General features: G+C 39.4%; 2 protein-coding genes across 2 annotated transcripts in view; both read left to right on the forward strand.

Annotated features, from left to right (window-relative positions):
* The first annotated feature begins 1,205 nt into the window (after positions 1-1,205).
* On the forward strand, positions 1,206-14,388 carry IL18RAP (interleukin 18 receptor accessory protein). Its single transcript, XM_014266589.3, has 10 exons — positions 1,206-1,333; positions 2,426-2,693; positions 2,841-3,015; positions 4,265-4,439; positions 6,159-6,227; positions 6,386-6,506; positions 8,242-8,396; positions 9,268-9,405; positions 12,997-13,167; positions 13,787-14,388. Exons 1-10 carry the CDS (start codon positions 1,210-1,212, stop codon positions 14,149-14,151), a joined length of 1,761 nt encoding a protein of 586 aa, XP_014122064.2. The 5' UTR covers positions 1,206-1,209; the 3' UTR covers positions 14,152-14,388.
* A 2,584-nt stretch (positions 14,389-16,972) lies between these two features.
* SLC9A4 (solute carrier family 9 member A4) overlaps positions 16,973-23,580 on the forward strand; it is a 32,440-nt gene continuing 25,832 nt past the window's right edge. The window contains exons 1-2 of the mRNA XM_026793027.2: positions 16,973-17,483; positions 19,139-19,602. Coding sequence (XP_026648828.2) covers positions 17,204-17,483; positions 19,139-19,602 — 744 coding nt within the window. The 5' untranslated portion in view covers positions 16,973-17,203. The remainder of the gene's footprint in view (positions 17,484-19,138; positions 19,603-23,580) is intronic.

Below are 23,580 nucleotides of genomic sequence, written 5' to 3' on the forward strand. Positions count from 1 at the left end.
GAGCTGGTCCCTTATGCTGGTGGGGGGGGTTACCCTTCTCAGCAGGCTCTGCCACCGCTGTTCAAGCAGTGCAGCACAGCCTTGCACTGCAAAAGTGAGGCCTGATGCTGCACACCCAGGTACACCACAGAGGAGGAGAAGGGGTTTTATGTTGCTCTGCTGGCCCTAGTAGATATCCTAAGTATGCCCGTTTTGGCTGGTAACAAAGCCCACTAGGAGCACGTCTCTTGGGACATGTGCCCATACAGGACATACTTTGAGGGCTTTACTTCTGCATGGGTCTCCAGTCACATGGGCTCAATGCTGTTTGCAGCTGCTGCACATCTTCAGCTTTGGTTTAATCCCAAAGGAATCCAATCTAGGCTTGTTGACTTTCAACCGACAACAGCACTCCATGGATTTTTTGGTGCCATTTCTGCTGTCTCAGTCTGCTGCCGATAGGTATCATTAGCTGAAGGCTGATAATATTTGGTCTCTTACCTCTCATCTTAGAGAACATGCTCCTATCAAAGGAGGAAGGATCTGCATTTTCACTCCAGAGGTGAAGTTCTGTGACTGTGTTCACAGGGGACTTATGACGAGAGAAGAGATGAGGATCTGACTCCATGTTTCAGAAGGCTTGATTTATTATGATATATATTATATTAAAACTATACTAAAAAGAACAGAAGAAAGGATTTCATCAGAAGGCTAGCTAAGAATAGAAAAAGAAAGAATGATAACAAAGGTTTGTGGCTCGGACTCTGTCTGAGCTAGCTCACAGTGACTGGTCATTAATTAGAAACAATCGCATGAGACCAATCACAGATCTACCTGTTGCATTCCACAGCAGCAGATAACTATGGTTTACATTTTGTTCCTGAGGCTTCTCAGCTTCTCAGGAGGAAAAATCCTAAGGAAAGATTTTTCATAAAAGATGTCTGGTAACAGAGTTCTGCATTGTTGGAGGTATGACTTGGAAATCCGTCTGTAAGCAATTCTATGCAAGGTGTATTTAGAGAGACTGTTGCATATTCTTGAGTATTATCCATCCTGTATTTCTGTGAAATAATATGAGCAGGAAAAGTGCTGCAAACTCCATTTAAAAAAAACACAATATGCAGGAAATAATGTTTGCAAAGTTTTACAGAGGTACACAATGAAATATGCTATTTTATTGGACTTTTATTTACAAAAAACACCCTATTTTCCTCTTTTACAGAAAGCAAGATGATTCTTAAAGAAAATGTCTCCAAATATCAGCTAAAATTGATAAAGAAAATAATGCTCACTTTGTGCTGGATGCTAACACTATTTGTCAATGGGGTAGAAGTTAGAGAGATTAACTTGCCAGGTAAGAATCTGCTCCAGTGATGTTTGGTGTTTGTGCTGCTTTCTGAAAACTTAGAAAAGGAGATCTTAATTTTTTCCTTGCTTTTGTGTGTTTTTCCTGCATATATACATGCTTGTGTCAGACAAATAACCTTTCTGCAAGCTTCTGAAGTATTGCTAATACAAGCTACCCTAAATTTTACTCAAAAATCAGTTCCCCAATGAAAAGGATAAATGCAAGGGAGAGACATTTCAAGGGACAGATTTCTGAGACCTAAATGAAACAAATGAATTGCATTTATGACTTAGGTCTCCAGCATCTGGTCTAGTGAGGCAGGGGCTGGGGAGAAGGAAGACAAAAGCAGAAAGAGTGATTTATCAAAGCCTCCCACACACACAATATACCTAGAGCAGCTTGATCCAGTTTAGTGCACAGAGAGAAAGTGAAACTGTAAAGAGTTTCCCAGGTTTTTTCCCAGGTGGGCAGGTGAGGAACAGATTTCATGACCTCCCTTCTGCTGGGGTGAAATCCTGCCATACTTTCAAAGGTCACAACAGCCTGATGGGCAGGATGGGCATTAGGATGGCTGACCTCACCTTTCAGAATTAAAAAAATTGTGTCATTTTAGAGACAGTGACTGAAACATAGGAGAATAAATATTTATAAATATCAGTGAGACAATAATGTTTGTCAATCTTACCTTAAATAGGGCATGTGGTGGGCAGGTTCTGCTTCCTCAGGCTTATGTCAGCCTCTTCTCCATTAATACAGGGAGATCAAGAAGAGCTGAATCTGCTTTTCTACACAGCTGAGGTTTAACAGGTTAGCACGCATACAAAAGTCTACACATCACAAAAACTCTTCACATTAAGCTTTAGAAAAAAGGCCTAATAAACCTTTGGAAACCTTTGGAATAAATTTCCAAGAACATTGGCAAATTACATATATAAGAAAACCTATATTTTATTAGTCCATGTTCTGATCAAACAAAGAAATATTCAACACAAGAAAAGGTAAGGTTCTATTTTTGTTTCTAATTTTTATTTTTGATTTTTTCACCATGACTCTGCATTTTTTCAGATGACACTGATATCTTACTGTCCTGCTTTTCAGGATGTTCCCATATTGAACCTCAAATATGGTATCGTGCAATTAATGGTGAGGAGTTTGTTCTACAATGTGCTTTACCAGATAGAGATGCTACCAACATTTATAACAACTCACTTCTTAATCAACATAAGGTGAAATGGTTCTGGCATCAGAAAGATACAGAGACACTGAAGGCTATCAAGGAAAGCTCAAATCTGACTTTCCAAGGGGATGCACTTTGGTTTAAACCAATAAGAGACAGTGCTTCTGGAGTGTACATCTGTAGGATATGGTAAGTAATGGAGCAAAAAAAGTAATGGAGTAAAGGAGTAAAAGGTTTCTATTTCTATAGGAGAATTATTGTTTTGGTTTGGTTTATGTATTAAATATTTAACTTTTTTTTTCATTTTCTTTTTTTTTTTTTTTTTTAATCAATCAGGGGAAAAATCCCATGTCTCAAAATTGTTTTGGATGTTCAGACAAAGAAGGCAGCAAAATGTTCAGGTCATGACACAAATATTCTATATCTGCTTGCTGGCAGTGGGAATTCAATAACCTGTCCTGGGACAAAATGTTACAACCACGTAAAAAAGCCAGATGTGAAATGGTACAAGGTAAGAGTCAGCCGCGCTGAGTGGAGGTGGAGCTTCAGGTCTGGTTAATGTCATGAGCCATAGTTCTTGAACCCTTCTTTGGCAGGCAATGCCAAAGAAATTCAACTCAAAACTAGAATCTTGGACTGATATATATCAAGTATTTAAAGAAGAGTTTTGAAGAAATTTGCCACACCCAAAACATTATCATAGGAAACAGAAGCCAAGAAATCCTTGCTCTTCAGCTAAGAAATTGAAGTAATTGAGAATTAAAATAGTTTTTTTACAAAACTGACATGACTGAAATGCAACATTTTAAGTTTTGTTTTGACATTTCAAATTTTGAAAATATCCAATATACCAAGGAAAAACTGGCTTTGTTAGACACAAAATTATTTTAGGAATAATGTTTCAAATTGTTCTTTCCAAGACTTCTGTTTTAAATGAAACAATATTCTACTGAACCACTACTGATTCAGTATTTGTAAGGATAGTAATTTAGCACCCAAACCTATATAAATGAGCAAAGGAAAATGACTAAAATTTGCAATTGTGCATTTTTCTGCTGGTATAATTTACATTATTTTATTCTATCAAGTAGAATTATGATCTAGTCAAAGTTATTCTCCATTTGCCTTAAAATTTTAAGTGATGTTTATCTTTACCTACATCTTGATCTGAAACCCACTGAAGTTGGGGAGCTTCTACACATTTGCATTACTGGATTTCTTCAGGAATTTGATTTAAGGAAAATTCTTGCTGGTTTTGGTGAAATATGAATGTATTAAGCTGAAAAATAGTGGTTCTTTTCAAAAATAGACCATTTTCATGCTTCTAAAATTAGTGACAGTGTCCTCAGCCTCAGGCCATCCAAACTCATGGTATACCTCTCCTAAAATAACCTGAAAATATTTTCAAAATGATTTCTTTACAAAACAAAAAATACCTAGTCCATCGAACAAGTGAACCTTTTTGTCACTCTTTAGTAATAGGCGTTTAATTTAGATCAACTTCATTATTTCATATTTATGCATCAACCATAAATTTAAAATAATTTTTTTAAAATCCAGGTTATTCACATATTTTTTAATATAATTGAAAATTGTCCTCAGACTCCTAATGCATCCCATTTTGGGCTTCAGTGGAAAGACTTTGGTTTAGCCCTTCTGCCATGAAAATCCTGTCCAAATATATTAAAACATAATTTAGTAACAGCAACAACAGCAAGAGGAAAAACCAACTTTAATTCTTAGGTATTATTTTTCATTAGGATGGTCACCAGATAAAATACAGGAAAAGCAGACCAAGCCTAAAGCTTAAGCAGAATGAAATCTACTTGAATCCAACCTATGACAAAGATGCTGGACTATATGTATGTGATTACACTCTGTCTGACAACATTACCAACTGGACAGTGAGAACAGCAGTAGCAGTAGAAGTCGTTGGTGAGTAGTACAAAAACCCAGAATAAAATACCTGAAGTAAAGCATGGTTTCTTTATTATGTTTATTTCTATCTTTTGTTCAGGCTCTTATTCTGAAAACTCATAAACTGAATTAGCTACAGGACCATTCAAATCCTCTTCCAAGTATTCTGAGGACATCTTGGGACACCAAGTAGAACATCCAATAGTAATAGCAGTAGATCCTGTAGTAAAGTGTAAATCTATTGTATATCCTGAACTGTATGGATGCAATACAGCTGTTTCTGTATAAAAACAGCACAGGACTATTCCTCAGCATCCTGGTGGAAGGTAGGCCACTCTGTGAAAGGGAGAACAGGATTTAGGGAGCAAAAGAAATGTGTCAAGTGAGGCAGCCTGGTTCTATGGTCTAGTGAAGAAACACTCCTTTGACATTTCATGGTCTAATGAGGATAGCACTTTTCTGAAATAGGTGATCCTTTTTTCCCCAGGTATTTTAAGCATTTGTTTCTAAGACTTCAAGGGAAAAATGTATCCATCCCATCAGAACAGGAAACCATGTCTTACCAATCTGTGAGATCTCTGTGTGGTGGCTTAAAATACCTCTTGCTCTTTCAACCTTCCTTCTGGCTTTATTCCCACATAATTCTCCAGGCAGGCTTGGACTAGCTCTGCTTTTATTCTGATCTGACTGTATTTGAGCTAACACATTGTCCTTCTCAGTTTTTTTCCCTCACTTTCTAGAGCAGTCAGAAAAATACTTAAAAGGCACGATATGCATCTTACCCTAGAACCCTGCAGACTGGGGGAGACCCTCTTGCATTGGAGGTTGCCATGTGAGGGGAAGAGAGGGGACAGACACTGATCTCTTCTCTGTGGTGACCAGTGACGGGACCCGAGGGGATGGCCTCAAGTTGTGTCAGGAGAGGTTTAGGTCGTGTTTTGGGAAAAGGTTTATTAGTTTTTCACCCAGAGGGTGGTTGGGCACTGGAACAGCTCCCCAGGGAAGTGATCACAGCACCAGCCTGACAGGGTTCAAGAAGTGTTTGAGCAGCACTCTCAGGCACAGAGCGTGACCCTTGGGGATGGTTCTGTGCAGGGCTGGGTGCTGAACTCGATCCTGTGGGCCCCTTCCAACTCAGCTTGTTCTGTGATTCTGTGCTACATTTCTCTGCTGTGACCTGGTTAAAAAAAAGAAAACAAAACAAAAAAACAGAACAAAAAGGTGTTTTGTGTGGCACTATTTCCTGCAGTATGGGACTTTCCTAGAATATCAGAGCTGTGGGTTTTATTGTTCAACCCGTGGGTGTCATTATCTGTGCCCTTTGGCAGCCTGAGTTTTGAAAACAATAAGGCTATTTTGGTACAAGTATCTGGGCTTGTGAATGGGGTGTGCATGTTCTCTGTTCGCGCCTACTGGGCATGAAAAAAGGTTTGGCAGGAAACTGGTATGAGGATTGCACCCTTCAGGGGTTTTGCAAGAGGTGTTCCTAACTTTTTAATTCTAAATAATTTAAAGTACAGACTAGTTGCTGAGCTTCTCAGCTCATGTAAGAGGACAGTGCATCAAAATAAAAGAGATAGCAGATGTTTTAGTAGCTACACAAGTTTTGTTGTCCTTCTCTTGGACTTAGGTGTCTAAATTCCACCTAAATATTGAAAAATTAAATTTTAGGTTATTTTCTTTGGTTTTCTGCACTGACAATAACTTTATACTTAATGATATTCTTGTTAATTGCAGCAAAAAACACTATTCATCCACCAAACCTTTTGTATCCTAATGATGTTGTGATCCTCGAAGTAGAAGTTGGTAAGTTTCAATTCCTCGCCTAGAAGAAAATGAAAATATTTAAATGAGGTATTGATAAATAATGACAGATCTTGATAAAGCAAACTAGCTTTGCTTTCTAGGCTATTTAAGAGAATAATATTCTGCAGGCATTTGTATTCTGTGTTCATTTGTTCCAGGCAAGCCACTTGAATTGGAATGTCGTGTACAGTTTGGGTTTGAAACAGTATCTCCAATGAGGGTAACGTGGAAACGAAACAATGAAGAGAATGTAAATGACAAATTGAATCAGGAAACAATGTGAGAACCTCCTCCCCCATCCCTTCCAATATTCTGGTTACTACTACCACAAGCAGCTGTATAAGTCCTTTCTGCAACAGCTTTACTGAATACCTTTTATTGAAAAATCTTTAGATGACACTCTTCTTTCACTTAGTAATGCATATGTCCACAAGGGACAGGCATGTGACCTTCACACACAGAGGCAAAAATTGATGGCCATAAAATCAAGAACTCAAACTCTGCATAATCTTAGCTCTTAAAACTTTAGCTCACAAACAGCTTCAACATGAAGGGCTCCTGGTTGCCTGTCCCCACATCAAATGTTTTCAAGTGTTCTTGAAAGCACAGTCTCTGTTGTGCCTTGCTAGCAATTCACACAATCTGCCTTTGGAAGCTGCCTCTGAGTGCAGAATGAACCAGATCAGCTAAACAGTCCTGTGGACATGGAAGGGAGTTTGTGTGCCTCAGACATTGGGGTGTTGCAGACCAGGTCTAATGGCTTGCAGCACTGAATTTTAGGACACTGAATTTTGTTTTTCTCCCTGGTGAGAATTAACCAGACCCTGCAGAGAAGAAACATGTAGGGGAAAGTTTCCTGTGACCTGGGGACAGCCTTTGTAGTGATTGCACTTCCCTTTCCTTCCTGTTTTCATTCACTTATGCAGTGTTCAACTTGGGCAAGCAACAGAGCAGAGGCAATGCAGGCAAGTCTGCCTTTCACACAGCCCTGAGTCAACTTCATGGGTAAACTTTCTGTACACTGGGGGAAGAAAAAGCCCTGCTGCCACTGCTAAAATCAAGTTCATAATAGGAGTCATATGGGGAAAAAAGGATTATGAGATCATACACACTCACAAGATAGACTGGAAATTACATTTTCATAACTTCAGAATGTTTAGATTTGGAATATTCTTGTTAACAATTTTTTAGCTTTTTTCATGGGTAGAGTTTCTGTTTATCTTTTAAAATACAAACAAATGTAACATCCCCAAGAGACTTTGGTTGAATCCTTGCCTATCCTCACTTCTACATATCTTGGGGTAGCAGAGGTAGAGAGGAAGAGCCATGGGACCCTGTCATTTTGCAGTGGTATGATGTGAGATGACTTTTGGGATGACCCAGAGATGCTTATACTTGTGGCTTTCAAAGAGGAATGCTGAAACTCAGAAACCCTGGGTATTCTGGAGGGATTGCAGATACAGATCTGTTTCCCATATCCTTCACTCAGCCCTGAAGGGATTCCTCAGTTACCTCTTCATTTCCTGTACTTCTGTCCCTTATTTCTGTCTTATTCTGTTTGCCTATCCTGTCTTTGGGCTTTTTACCCCTGTGCAACAGGCTGAGCTGCTCATTCTTTTGCCCAGCTAGCACTCTCTTGGGGCTCCTTTTTGAAGTTTCATTTCTCTGCATTTCTGCCAGGTGAATAGTTTACATCTTAGAAAACCACAAGTAATCTTATAGAAGTAAAAGGGACTATATATTGAAAACTAGGCAAGTGGTAAATATTTTGCTGAGTAGATGAATTAAGGATAAACCTTTCAGTCTTCAGGCTTATCAAAGTGTTTTCTTACAATGTTAGTTAGTATTTTCTTACCATATATAAACCAAGTGAAGGTTCCAAACCAGAATATTGCTTTACTATTAAAAGTTGAACAAGTTGCAAGTTCCTCTGCTTTTGTGTGTAAGACATTGGGAAATTGTGTGAATGAACAGGAAAGTATCATGCAAATACACATTTTCTTTTTCTCTCTAGTGTCTATCCAAAAGGTTTGAAGGGGCACACACTTCTTCATGTTGCAACTTTGAAAGAAGTTACTGAAAATGACCTCAGAAGCAACTTCACATGCTTTGCTCAGAATTCAGTGGGGAATGCCACTGCTGTGATCCAGCTGAAAAGAAAGAAGAGAGGTAAAGCTATCAACGAGTGACTATTTACCCCTGAAGACACATTTTGATTTACTCTACTGCTACTAATTAATTCCCCATTGACACTGGCTTTTAGCCAGCAGCAGAAGTTTCTTGAACCTGAGTGGGAAAATCTGATTTGTCAGATGTCTTGAAAGCCAAGAATTTTGAGGATTACTCAGAAGAACAGGGCTCTCTGGGGAATTATTGCAGGGAGGTGAGTCAAGTGGAAGTTAGAGAGTAACTGGAAGGAAGAAGAGGAGAGTGTAATCTCTGAGCATTAATGGGCAATCTACCAAACTAAAGCAGAGAGGCTGCTGAAAGCAGCAGTATTCCCTGCTTTTCATGGAATATTTCTGTTTATTTTCCCAGTCATTAGCTTGCATGTTTCTGAGAAGTTACCATAACTGATATGATTGTGGCAGCCTTTCAAGTACCAAACCTGAATCAGTGTGGAAATTAAAGTGTTAAACCATAGTTCACAGTGGAGGTTCATCAGTGGGGCGCTACAGGAAGCTGCCAGAAGGGCACTGGGTGCAGCTGTGTCTGTTCTGATGCAGCTTTTCCATCTCAGGTGATGACTATTTTCAGCATTGCTGAGTGTACCAGAGACTCTTTTCTCTGTGCACTCTGTCATAGATTGTCTTGTCATACCACCAAAGAGATGCCATGCAGAAAAGGTCACTGATGGTAGACTGAAATTCTCTGTTAAGGTTTGTGGCTACATGAAATCTTGTCTTCCCTAAATTTTGCCAGAGGGATAAGGAAAAAGTTTTTGTAAGATGGTTTGTGCCCATTTCTGGACTGATTTTTTATCTAAGTGTCAGTATTATTTTGGAAACTCAAGTTATGACAGACTCTTTTCTTTCTGCAGTGTTGTTCTTATATGTACTATGCAGTGCCATTTCTACTCTATTTGCCTTTGTCTTGTGCACTGTCTTTATTTACCAGCACTGGATTGAAATAGTGCTGATGTATCGAAGTTATCTGGTCCACAACAAAAGTACAGAAGGTAAGAAACCTTGTCTAATATCAATTTGATCCAGTTTTTCTACTGCCATTTGCCATATGGGATAATCTGATATGAATTACTCATTTAATTATGTTCTTTTAAAGACTCCATTCTCTTTGAGCCAATAAAAAGTCTACTAAACCTTGCAAGAAGCTCAGTGAATGCAGAAGGAAAAAAAAATCATATAGTGTGAAAGAAATACCTGACACCAACAGAAATGTCAGTTAGACTTTTTACCCTAATTTACCCATAGAAGATTTGAGTAGGAAGCTGAATTTTGGCAGTCCATATGCAGGGAATAACTTCCCATCTCCAACATTTCAAAATCATTCTCTGGAAAAATTCAACAAAACATTTGCACAAGAATGAAACGACCTTGCATAACAAGGTGAAGGACTCCAGGGTCTATTGTATCTTTCACTTGAAGCCAAAAAGTTTCTCAGAAGAGCAAACAAAAGAGAGAAATAAGATGATGAAGGGCACCAGTTGACAAATTAATATTTGGCAAATATTAATATTTCCTTTCTAAAATCTTTGGAAACCACTTGACATTTGGACCTGAGTGATTAGCTTCTGATTTTTCAAGTCTCTGTAGTAGTATTGCCCCACCACCTCAGCTAAAACAGGTCCCTAAAATAGTAGACAGAGTAAAAATGTATCAGGAATCACTATGACTACTTCAAAGAACTTACGGTATGATTTTCTTAAATGTGTTGAAAGAATTCTGATAGTTTGTGCCTGAGAAAATTTTTCTAAAAATTCTTGCATCTTGATGCAGTTTGAGATAGGTGTGTCTGAGTCTGTTTTTGTGTTTGTACAAGCACCTTATATGTGAGTGTGAAACAACTGTATCTAGATACCTTTAAGTACATGCACAATTGGAAAATTAACTGCTCTTCTGGAAAATATTTTTACAAGCTCTAAAGCATTTGGCAAAAGCAGTTTGGGAAATCACTCAAAATTTCCCCACTACCTGGTGACAAAGTGATTTAAGGACCTGTGGAAAGTCCCTTTAGAGCACACCCTGCATGTCAGCAAGACAGACACAGACCTGCTCAGGCCTGTGCACTAAGTTGAAGACACCTTTGGGTTCCACCATGACAGCTCCTGTCCCCTGCCTGTCCCCTGCTTCTCAGGTACTTGAGCACACAGCTCCATTTGCAGCAAGGGGTTATGGGGGTGTGCAGACCAACCGTGCACACCCAGAGGGTTTTCTGCCCAAGGGAAATGTGTTCTCACCTGCAGGATTGTGTCCTTCTCACTTCATGGATGCATGTCACCTGAGGTCTGGCAGGACTTGCTCATAAAGCAGCAAAGCAGCAGTTAGGACTTGATTTTGCTGTTTCCTCCTTTATATAATTTCTTCTCTCATGTCCTTCTCAGCACAGAGTCAGACATTTGAAGAATCCCACAAGATTGGAAGGTACCCTTGGCATCTGCTCAAAGCAGAGCCAGCCTAGGTTGTGCAGGACGTTGTGGAGAGAGAAACCATAACTCCTCTGGGGTTAATTGGCCTCTCTAGACAATTCAGACATACCTCTTAAAACTCCTGCCTTCTTCCACATGTAGAAAGAAATAATGCAGGAGATTTGATACTAAAGTTTATAGAACACATATGCCATCACTTTGCTTAAGTCAGCATCCTACACTTCCTACACTTTCAGCATCTTAAATACAACATCAAAATTTCCTCAGCTTGTAATTTTCCTGTAAAATTATGTGAAAAAATGGTCTAAAGGTGCTTATTTTGTATTTATATTTAACTTGCTATTGTAATAGTAATGTTATAAAGGTATGTGGTTGTTAGTGGTTGTGGTCTAATAAGATTGCAGTGACCTCTGTGGGTGAAATGAGGAATACCTGGCTTGTAGCGCAATTTAATGTCATTTAAAATCTGTTTTCAAGGGAGCTTCAATTTAGGGTATAAATGAATTGAAGTTCAGCTAAACCAACCTAGTGAACCTCTGGCCCACCTTTAATTCCCACATTAGTCCTGTGTGCCTGCTGCTGATGATTCAGTCTTGTGGGCCTAAATTGACTCAAGTTGTCAGAAAAAGAACTCAGTAAAAGACAGTGTGTAGTCAGCAAAGTGAATCATCTTCCCCAATTATCACAAGAGCTTATCACAAGAACTATCACCAGTAGAAGGATGGGATTGAAAGTGTGTCCAGGAGCAGAGGGGAGGAGCAGAGATGCAACATTTGTTGTCTGATAACATTCTTGGCCTCCAGATCAAGTCTGCACACCTCTGTTTTCTTTTGATGACACACCTTCTGCTATGTTCTGGTTCTGAATTTAAGTGTTCAGCCCCAGCTCATCCATGTTAGTTTTCTGAATTTGCTTTACATACAGGCTCTTCTAGATCCTGAAGGAACTTGGTGACTCTAGCCTGTGTCTGTGGTCCTAATCTCACATTTAAGGATAGAAATAGGGAGGTTTACACTGAGGCACATGGGCCATGACACTCAGCACTCAGGTCTCCGTGCTGGATGTGGGTGTCTCAGTACCCAAGCAGTGAAGGTGAAGGTGCAGTCAATGTGGTGGAATCCAGAGAGCCTCTCAGCTCACCCTGCAGCAGCACCCTGCTCTACACAGGGGAATTTCTTTCTGGTTCCTATTCATTATATTGTCATGTGATATAATTCAGCTAATTGAACATCAGTGCCTGATGGTATTTGGGCTGCCTGATGATGTCCTGCCATTCCAAAGTGCGTGAGTCTCCAATACTTCCCCTGTCAAATCTGGCAGTCTTAGGATAACTTAAACGGCCTCAAGTAACTGGGAAACTGGACTGGGTTCACTGTGACTTTTGCTTTCACCAGAAATTATTTTATTTTATGTTCCTTCTCCCTCAAGTGTAGTTCAAAGTTTATTCAGCAGATATAATTTAATTTTGCCTTGTAGTTAGGAATGCACCTAACTCAGGACATTGGTACCAGGGTGACCAAAGCTAAGAAAAATTCTTTACCCTTGTTTCATCTGCACTGTACAAACGTTCTTTTAAGGAGACTTAAAGTTCAATAACTGGTTAGTACTTGGTGTCTGAGCTGATATTTTGATCAGATTTAGCCTTTGCTCCTTAACAGAGAGACACAAGTTTCTATGTTTACAAACATAACAGTGTATAAAAACAGCATATCTTTTGCAAGCAACTAATATTCAAGAACTAATATTCAATTAATATTGTTCCTTTAAGCTTTATTATATTTTAAAATGAGATTGGCCATTGACAAGTTTTTTTTTAATCAGCATTTGGGCAAATGAGAGAAAAGATTGGGAATCATTCCCTACCACATGGCTTTTGCCTGGAAAGCACCAAATCTCTAAACTACCTTGCACCAAACATCTCTAGCTTGCTTGTTTGCTTTGGTAGCATATGTCTCCAAATTTGCAAGACAGTGAAACATCAAGGTTGTCTTTGGTGACTGGATAGCTATAATCTATGAACTCATCATAATTTTAGGTTTGTGTTGTGCCTACTTAAACAGATATAAATGGAAATAAGGCATTAAGAAAGAAGCTGAATGCTTTGGCCAGACTTGTTAATGTATATAGTCATTTATTTATTATTTATTTATTCATTTATTTCAGATGGTAAGGAATTTGATGCATTTGTATCCTATGCAAAACTAAACTCTTCTGAAAGTGGCTCTGCTTTAATTAGCGAGGAAAAATTTGCCCTGGAGCTTCTTCCAGATATGCTAGAAAATAAATATGGATACAAGTTATGTATTCTTGAAAGAGATATTCTTCCAGGAGGAGGTAAGTTCCCTAGGCATGATAGAAAATCTTTAGTTTTTATAAAATTGTGTTTCACTTTTAAAAAATCCCCTTTGTGCACCAGAGCAACAAATTGTATAATTAGGTAGTGGAATTTATGTTCAAATCTCATAATGTTTTGATCTTTGTGTCTAGTCCCTGAGCCTGATGCACACATACTTTGGAGGGAGGTGACTGTGAGCTGCTAGGCTGAGACAAAGCTTCTTGTGCAAGAATTTCTTTGCAAGCAGACTCCTTTCCCTGGAAAGACTACAAATATTCCAGTAGTTACTTTCTGAGCAACTTTAGCCAGTGCTACCCCAGTAATCAGAAAGTTCTGTGGGAGAGATGAAGACAAGTCCAAGTGCCCCTTGAGACCCTGCTGAAGTGTGCTGAGGTCTCAGCTGTGCCCTTCATGTCCTGAGCAGAAAGTTGTGTTCTTCAGTTGTATAGGAACAGCCATGGTACCCCCTGATAGCAAACTCATTTCTAGGTGTTGTATCATTACTCAGCATTCCTATTCTTGCCTTTCCTTGTTTCTGGGTTTTAGCTGTTGATTAAGGAAGTGATAAGATAAAAACTCCTTTGCAGAATGCAGTAACTCTCACCATTTCCTTTACAGCCTACACAGACGAAGTTGTTACTGCTATTAAACACAGCAGACGGGTAATAATCATTTTGAGCCCAGCCTATGTCAGTGGACCGAGCATCTTTGAACTGCAGGCAGCAGTGAACTGTGCATTGGAAGATAAAGGGATCAAACTGGTATTAATAAAGTTCCAGGATTTCCAGGAGCCAGAGACTTTGCCTCCAGTAGTGAAGAAAGCCCTTCGGATTTTACCAATTGTTACCTGGAAGTCTTCAAGTTCTGCTGCTCCACACAAGAAGTTCTGGAAATACATGCATTACCACATGCCAATGAAAACTAAGAGGCTGGAAAACTTCAGCCTCAAGGGTTTCTTCCAGAGGTTATTCAGACTGGTGTAGATAGAAGAAATTTCACAGGGGTATGACATCAGGCTCAGGAATGGTAACATGATTGTCAAAGACCTCTTCTGTATTGTCTGACAGCTGCCAGCTGTCACTGCAGCCAGCAAGGGCTCGCTCTGGAACAGTCAGAAGGACTGAGGTGTGACAGTGCACAGCAAAACTGTGCCACTGCACATAACTGTAAATATGTAAATATTTAAAAACTGTAAATATCTTCCATAAATTAATATTTTATTACCGTTTTCGTTATACCATTTTTTTACTATTTATGATACCATTTTGCTCTGATTTTGAGACATACAATGTTCTTTGCACTGCATTCCTTTCTGGAATACTTTAACACCTGTTTTCTAGAAAAATATTTTTAAAAGGGAGCTCCAGAGGAAGCTTGCAGTTTAATTTTCTAATTTTATGATGCAGTGCAGTGGGACATACCCAAATTCTTCAAGTGAGTTACCTCCTCCAGTGGGAACGTCAAGAAAACACCATGAGAGACTGCTGCAACTGGGTATGCCAAAGGGATTCAGAAAAGAAGGACCACTCTGTAGGCTTACCCCAGGCATCTCCATCCTTCCTTCAATGAGGGGAAGAATTCAACCAGTTGTAAAACAGTTCACACTCAGGGACACGTGCACCTGATCATTGCTGATCCTGGCTGATGCTGGTCACTCAATGGCCACTGAACCTGTTGGCACTATGGGCGTGTTGCAGGTGTAAATCAAAGCCCTGATTGTCACAACTAGTAGACTTCCAGGGTCTCTCAATCTTTCCCTTGCAGCCCTCTGGCTGCCAGCTCTCCAAACCATCTTGCAGTCTGTGTGTGTGTCTGTAGCTGAGTGAAATGCAATGGTCATTACTAAGCAATCTGGGTGCTATGGCCTCTTCTCTGTTGTTCTGCTCACTTTATTTGGCCTTCAAGTTAATAAATCCTTGTTTTATAATGCTAATTGAATATCTCATCTGTCAGATTCCTTGTTGGAAAGGGATTCTAAGAAATACTACTGTTAACAGGATCAGTATACTGGAAAAAAAGAACTCTTGCAAGCAGGCTGAGAAAGCTTTTTTGGGAGGACTGATGGTGCTGTGAGGCTGACAGAAGATACTGCTTCATGTAAAAGTGGACCATCAAAGGGCATCACTGACCGTACTGTGGAGTTTTAACATCTTTTTTGTTAGGCTCAGTATTAAATGTGTGAGACGGCATTTTTTTGTTTGGATTCGGATGTTTTCTAGTTTTATTTATATTACAGTCCCATAAAACTGTGAGTTTTACAGTACTTAAACAAACTAAAAAATGGAGGCGTATCTCTCACTTTACAAGGTTTTTTTAAGGATAAACTGTCTAATTAAGAAATGATACTTATTTTTACTTTTAATTTAATAACTCATGGCTCATAATTTGGACTTTTTAATTTAATTACACAATACCACCCAAACCCATGAAGGAGAAGGATTAGCTTCTGCTCCAAAACTTTTATTTTGTTTTATATATATTACTTTATTCTAAGACTTTAAACTCTGAGTTTTCTATTATGTGATATTACACACTTCTATTCAACTTACACACTTATAATTTTAGTTCTATAATTTAATTTTAGAATCTTCCTCTACAGCTTCAGGTTAAATGTAGTGCCCTTTTGGGGGTCAGTGCCTGTCAGTGCAGAAAGTCTAAAATTCTCAGTAACTAGGGTTCTAACACTGTACCACAGAGAATTTTGACATTGCAGTCGCACCTGTGTTGGAGATTTGGTTCAGATGATTATAATTTTGATGCAAATTTCCCACTCGTCACCACATGTCACCTTTTGCTTTGCATTATAGGCCATTGCAGTTGCACACACTGGATCCCTTCCACAGGAAGTCAAGTGGGAGATACTCTCTACCCACGACGGGACATTCAGTCTGTGAGGCCAATTGCTTTGAGGGAATCCCCTCCCAAGCATATGCAGTGTGGTTTCAGGGTCCTCAGAACTACTTGTTTTGGGTTATCACATCTGTTCTCACCATCTGCCCTTTCTGCACTGTCTTCTAACACAGTCAAATCATTGATGAATTTGAATAATTTGTCACTACATTAAATGCACTCAGTTCTAAAATAAGAAATACAGGTTTTAGAAGCTTCTAATTAACAGCACTATGTTTGCACACCCTGTTATCCTTACACTAAACATGGTAGTTTTTGTGGAGGAGAAAATATGCGGGCATTTTTAAAAAATGATCCATAAAAGCAGTTGGAGGAGGATAATGTATTTCTCAGTAGGCGCCTTACTGGTATGAGTAAAACAAATGCCAAATACAAGACAACCCAAGATCCAATTTCAGGCAGGTGGTGTGACTCAGCCCTCCCTCTTTATGTCGATATTACCTGCTGATTACATACACGTGTTTAGGGAGGGAGCCCCTTCCCAAGCCAGGCTGTAATTTGCGCGGTCCCCCACCAGATGTCCCTCCCGGGAGCCCTGCACGGTCCCTTTATTTGCACACTGGGCAGTTTTGTCACCAGGTGTAACAGGACCAGGGAGCCGTGCCAGGTGTGGTGCCCGGGGTGCCACTTGTGCTGGGGAGGCAGATGGGGAGCGAGGGCAAGAGAGGAAGGCACGAAGCTGGCTCTTCTGCCTGTCCAGGCTGCCACCACCTCTCACAACAGATGCAATTCCCTCGTGCTCTGCTTTCTGCCTGAAAGGTGAGCATTGAAAGCTTTTTTGATTTGTTGGTTTGTTTTTCTGGCTTTTTTTTTTTTTTTTTTTTTTTTTTTTTGTGACAGTGGAAAAATCAGAGAGGCTGCATAAATTATGTAGTTGGAAAAGTCCTTTTATTCCTCAACAGGGTAATGCAGTGGCCAAGGTTTTTCTGGGTCAGTGGAACCTGCACAACCGGTATCTTCACAGAAACTCCAGGTCTGTCTGCAGCACAAGGAATGGGACAGGCACATAAGGACTATAAAAAGACCTCTAACAGGCAAATGAAAGAGCCCTGAGGAAGAAGTGTGAATCACCAGAAGTGACTGTGCACACCTTCATACACCACTATATGCTAAATCGGTAATAAAATGGTCACAGCCCTAGACATGGGCTTTGCCAGGCTTGCACATGCAAAGCTTTCCAGAGTGCTGCTGCTGCTGTTGAGTGTGGTATCCTGTTCTAATGCTGCTCATGGGGCTGAGCCCAGCCTGGGCAAGAGGTCCTTGCTTCACTATGAACATGAGTCCAGTGGTGCTGTTGACTCTTCTGAAGATATGAGGTTACATGTTTTCACACTGGACTATGACTATGTGCAAATTCCCTATGAAGTTACCCTTTGGATCCTCCTTGCCTCTTTTGCAAAAATAGGTAAGTAGAAAATGGGATCTTGGGGCCTCCTAACTTGGAAAGGAGTTAAAAAAATTACAATATAACCAAGTGGTACCATATGGTACCATATGGTATCTGAAAGGAGAAATGCAACTCAGGGAGCAGTAATTGCAGTAGGAACTGGAATTAATATTGCAAAAAAAGGCTCATCATGTCTTATACATTTGCATGGCTGGGCTGAATTAATTTTGACCATTTAGAATTAATGCAGCAATATCAAATAAATGAAGATGGTAATGATGTGAAGAGTTGCACATATAAAATATCCCTTTTCTTTTGAACTTTTTGTGGGATTTTCAAACTCTTCCTTAGGACAAGCTGGTAGGTGAGACGGATGTTTTTCAGGAGGTGGCCTGAAGATAAACATTTTTCCTGTCATAGTCACCCAGCTGACAAAAATCTTTACCACCATACATGTTTTGTAAGTTTCATTACAGCTGATGCCCTCAATCCCATTCCTACAAATGTTTTCACTGGTAACATAACAATCAAAATTTTCAAAAATTAAATTTGTTATGGCATCAGCAGAGTGTTTTAGTAATAAACATATCGACCAAATTCTTTATTTGTTATCCATAAAGCACAAGACTTGACATATGGCACATCTACACAATATTCTTGCTTTGAACATGAAATAGATACTTTAGAAGAATTGTGTGATGCCTCCCAGGTGGACCTGTTACTTTTACTGTGAGTTTTCAAATAACATTATTTTTGATGAAAAGTGTGGAGCTATTAATTTTAAATACATTTGGAAGAAAGCGTTAGTCTGAATAATCTGGTTACCCAGGGAAGAAGATTTCCAAACTGTTAAAGTTTTCAATGTTTTGTTCAGGTATTATCTTCTTTCTGGATTTCAATATTTAAGGGTGGGAAACAGTTCCAAGATCTTGAAAGGCAAAGCAATCCCCTTATCTGTAAGACTGGAAGAAGACTTAAAAATTATTTTTTAAAGTGAAAAGTAGATGAGTAGAGTTATGATATAAACATACCTCTTAGAAAAAAAAATTAGTTTCCTAAAAAAAATTACATTCCTTTGCTTTTGGAAACTGATAGTTCAAGGGCCACAGAAATACTGTCATGGCAGAACCTTCTAGAGTTGCAAGATGAAGGCTGACCTAGCTTCAAACATGGAGTCACAGACATTGGACTTAAAGGTTTCTTAGTCTGCATCATTCTCATTCTTGTAAATTTTAAAAAATCCTGACATTTTTCATATAGGCACATCCCATTCACACTATGATCACACAGCTCTTTGTATAGTGACTGGACAAGCCAGTAGCAGGTGAGCAGTAAGGATCCTTGAAGAATGTTTTCTTTCCAAATTGTGGAGGATCATTTCAAAGAAGTTTCTGCATTTTCAGGACTGGAGCTTAAACTCAGACATGCTTGCTCAGCAATCAAGAGCTGGGCAGCAGGAAGAGAAGAAATTCATGGTCAAACTCTTGCCCTGCTTTAGTGATACAAGTGTGGGAATGTTTAGTTTTGAAGGGAACAGTATTGCCTGTTTTTACCTTCATAATCCTTAGAGCAAAAGCTGCCTGTCTAAAGACAAAGAGTCCAAACACAGGCATGACAATTGTCTGACATCAGGTTAATTTAAACTTAAATAATCCTCTAATGTTTTATTCAAGGTTTCCACATCTTTCACCGGTTACCAAAACTTATGCCTGAAAGCTGCATCCTGATTGCCATTGGAGCACTGGTAGGAGCAATCATCTTTGCTTCCCATCACAAATCTCCACCAGTGATGGACAGTAGTATTTACTTCTTGTATCTCCTCCCACCCATTATTCTGGAGGAGGGTTATTTCATGCCAACTCGACCATTTTTTGAAAACTTTGGATCCATTCTGTGGTGGTCTGTTCTGGGAGCTCTGCTGAGCTCATTTGGGATTGGCCTCTCGCTCTATGGAGTCTGCCAGATCGAAGCCTTTGGCCTGAGTGACCTGAGCCTGCTGCAGAACTTGCTCTTTGGCAGCATGATTTCAGCAGTGGACCCCGTGGCAGCGCTGGTGGTTTTTGAAGAAGCCTCCGTTAACGAGCAGCTTTACATGATGATCTTTGGAGAGTCACTGCTGAATGATGGCATAACTGTGGTGAGTTTGTTTCTGCTCCTTGTCTTCCCCTCTTTGGACTCTTTTGGCTTCTAGGGTTACTGGGCACAGGACAAGAACACAGGAGATCCTAATACATTATTTACTTTATGAATACTTCACTCAGTTACACACAGGGGATTTTCATGCATGCAAAAATTACACATTACCTCTTTCCAAAGCATGTATTTTAGAGCTGCTGGAAGAGGGAAACATCCACATACATGTGAGATGTGCTGTTGCATTCCCTGAAGTGAATGGATAAGCTATAGCTGATTTTTCTGGTCAGATCAGTGTAGGACCTTGGAATGTTCTTGACATTGTGCAAGCAAATAAACAGAAAATTGTACTGCTTAAAGACTGAAGGCAGCAAGGGTAGAAATACAGGAGATCCTGCCTTGTCATATACCTGAGGGGGTCCTCTGAAAAAAAAAAAAAAAAGGAAAAGCAAACCAGATGTGGATAATCTCCGGGGCCACACTCTGTCCTCCAGCCCCTTCCAGAAATTTCACCAGAGACCTTAGACAGGAATTCCAAATGCCACTAAGAACTTCGCATAATTCTGTTTCTATCAATAAAAAATATTGACATCTGACAAATGTTTAAATTTTTTGGCTGTCTTGTCATAAATATCCAGAAACAATGTTTCCTGAATAAGAAAGATTTGGTTGGTTGGTTGTGTGTTTGCTGTTGTTGATTTTTTGTTTTTAATAAGAGTGGTTTTTTAAGCTCCTTTTGATAATATTTTCCCCCTTATCTCATTAGTTCTGCTAAAATTGGAGCAACCTGAAATTCTAGCTGTAAGCAGAAATGACAAGAACATTTAAAACATATGTTTTTCAAGGAAGAAATTTCAAGCAGGAAGTTTATTGCTCAGAAACCAACAGGATTGCTCATGTGGTACAAGTTAACAGCAGGTTAAGGAGTTTCACTAGATAAGATCTTTACAGAATTTAAATCACAGGAATCTAAAACACATAAAAACTATTCAGATACTGCTATACATAAGGTACAGCCCAACTGGGACTTGTAAAATCTGTACAGAGTTCACTGCTGAAAGGCTTCATGGGAGAAGTGCAGTTTGCCAGTACTGAGAAAAGCAAAAGGAGCAAAGTAACTTGCAGGCACAGCCTAAGGATCATAAATCCTTTCTTTAGGTGAGCAGAGATACAGGGCTGATGTAGAACTCAGAGACAAGCGTTATTTCATTTATGTTCAAATTACTTGTGTGCTACAGTAGTAACAAAAATCCCCAAGGAATCTATCTCTTACACCTGTCTTTTTGGTTCCTTCAAATACTGACCTCAAAAATCTAATGCCTCTTTTTCACACTGGAAGAGCTTGTTTCATGCTTTTGTTGATGGGCTCACGACCTTGCCTTTGCTTTTCTCCCAGCTATCTATCATGTGGGTCGAACTCCTGCTGGTATTTACCCGAGCTTCCAGTCAGGATCCTGTTACAATACAAATGTACAGTGACAGAAAGCCTGTTAAAACAGTGGCTTTAAGCACTCCTCAGCAGCCCTGGGTGTGTTAGTAAAGGAGATTAAAGGGCTGTACATGAGGTATGTTGGGTGCACCGCTGAGAGTTCCCATCGCTCCACACTCCCATCTTTGGGGCTCAGAGCAGCTGCGTTGCCATCACTTTGTCAGCTACTGCATCTCTGCATCAGCCATCATTCACCCCCTTTCTGGGCATTTGGGCTTCCAAATCTCTACCTGGCTTCATGCTCAAGGAGACTGAAGTATTTGTCACCTGAGTAGAGACTGTCTGCTTTCTGATATCCCACCTACTTTTTTCCAAGACTTTAAAACTACTTATCTCAGGTGTCTTCTCTTACCTTTTCCTTCTATTTCTCTCTTAACAGTTTCATTTGAGTTAACTCTAAGTGTTTGAAGAAGATAATATCACCAAGATATATTAAGCATACATATTTTTTTATTGTTTAAATACAAATATCCCCTGGTATTCTCCAGCCTGCTTATCAGCTTGAACATTTTTTTTCACCAGCAGGAAAAACTAGGACGAGTTTTGTTCAACTTGTGTAATACATGTGGGGCAACAATAGCTTTGTCTCCTATATTTAGTTCAATATTCTGGTATATGAAAAATATTTCAAAATAACAGACATTAGAATTATAATCTAGAAGTTATGACTTTGCCTTAAGGGGGTGGGAGAAAATGGATGATTTACTCATTTTACCCATTGGTACCTTTTCTCTTTTTCTTCAGTAGGGCCATGTATGTGGATGGAAAAAAGAAGGTTCCAAGTGCTGTTAATTACTTCTTTTCCCAATTATTTCTGAGTGGGCTGCTAGCATCAGAATAGTTCAGACAACATCAGGGCTGGACCTAGGATACATCATACATTAGTGGAATTTCAAAGCCCTGTTCAAAAAGAGTGTTGTAAATCCAATGCAGATCTCATTCAAGACTGAAATCTGGTGGAATGCCCTGATTTTGCTGTGAAGTGTTTCAGCCATCTGAAGCTCTTCTCCCACATATACACAGACAATTTTGTTTCTAAACAGGAGCTGAGCCGTGGGTATGAATCAGGAACTGGAATATTCCCTGACTGCTTCATCTCTGAGGCTTGATTTTAGAAATACTGGGAACACCTATATGTCATGCTGTACTCAAAATGGGTGGCACTGGCAGTATTCTATAATGGAGCACTCTTTTCTTCGTAAGCAGCAGAACAGTTAAATCTAATACATGTTGAAGACCTAAGTAAAATTATTATTTGAGGAGATTTGAAATTGTCTCTGATGTCACTGAGAAAGACCTTGATCACTAGTTTGGATGCTAGATAGAAGGATAGAGATATTCTCTTCTCTTGCTGTAAAAGTTGTTCCACTGCCATTAGAGTAAAACCAACTACAATAGTCAGAAAGAATTATCAAGACAACCTGTGTTGGTGGTTAAGGCAGTCACTTGAAAATCTCTTCTTCCAATGCTTCTGGTGAGGATTGTGTGTGCAGTGATTGTACACAGACACCTGGAGCATGGAGCAGTCCCTGGGGAGTCCTCTGTGGCAGCAGTGTCATGTTCTCTGTTCCTCTCTGTGGTTCTGAGAGCTGCCCAGTGGTACAAAATCCTCTCCAAGCAACCCAAATCATGATGTTCTCAGGGCTGCTACATGAGACCACTATCAATCCATTTCTTCTTTTTGTGTGAACAAAAGCCTCCTAATCTGATTCAGGCTTTCCTAATATATAAAGAATTCTAGTAATCCATTTACCAGCATAAACACTGCAATGTAACTTAGATGAGCCTTCCTTATATGACACAGTGCAGGTTGTGATACAGAACAGTTTACTCCCACAAAGCATGTTACAAAAAAAAAAAAAAATAGAAATTGTCATATTTCCATAACTTTCATTTTTATGCCAAATCAGTTAAATCATATGGATACTTTAGGAACTAGAAAAGTGAAAAAAAATTCTTAATTCATTTGCTGAGAATCTTTCTTCGTAAGTTAGCATAGAATCATGCTGTGGTATCATTTATAAAGAATCACAAGTCTTAGGAGGAGGTCAAAGTCTACAAGAAAGGGAAACAGAGAGAAAACAGGCTCTGAAATTAAAAGTTATAGGGTAGGTAGGGTGAGGTTTGCTTACTGTGAAAACATGAACCTTCTTTTCCTTATCTGCTGCTGAAGTGACAAATTTCATACACTGGCATTAGGAAAAAGGAGTCCTGGGTATTTTCTTAAAAGAAATATTTTGTCAGGCTTTGTCTGTCTCCCAGAGCTATTAGCAGTGAGCCTCCTGGAGAACAGACTGTGTGACAGCTCAAGGTTATATGTCCCCAGCAGCAATTTAAGATTGGATAGTAGCTGAGCAATAATTATTATCCTAATGAGCTTGACTCTTCTACCTGCAAATACCTGCTTTAGTCTTCTTAATAACCTTCTGGGATTAACTAGATGAAGAAGAAAGACTAAAGAAAACCATAAAATGCAAATGACTTTAGTCTATT

This window comes from Zonotrichia albicollis, chromosome 2 (genome assembly GCF_047830755.1).
Source record: "Zonotrichia albicollis isolate bZonAlb1 chromosome 2, bZonAlb1.hap1, whole genome shotgun sequence".
Lineage (NCBI taxonomy): Eukaryota > Metazoa > Chordata > Aves > Passeriformes > Passerellidae > Zonotrichia > Zonotrichia albicollis.

What these genes read in the sequence shown, in the direction of transcription:
- IL18RAP (XM_014266589.3), top strand. Translation starts at nt 1,210, where the DNA reads ATGATTCTTAAAGAAAATGTCTCCAAATATCAGCTAAAATTGATAAAG. An exon ending in AAATTGAATCAGGAAACAAT is followed by an intron (nt 6,507 to 8,241) that starts GTGAGAACCTCC and finishes TTTTCTCTCTAG; the next exon opens with TGTCTATCCAAAAGGTTTGA. An exon ending in CCACAACAAAAGTACAGAAG is followed by an intron (nt 9,406 to 12,996) that starts GTAAGAAACCTT and finishes CATTTATTTCAG; the next exon opens with ATGGTAAGGAATTTGATGCA.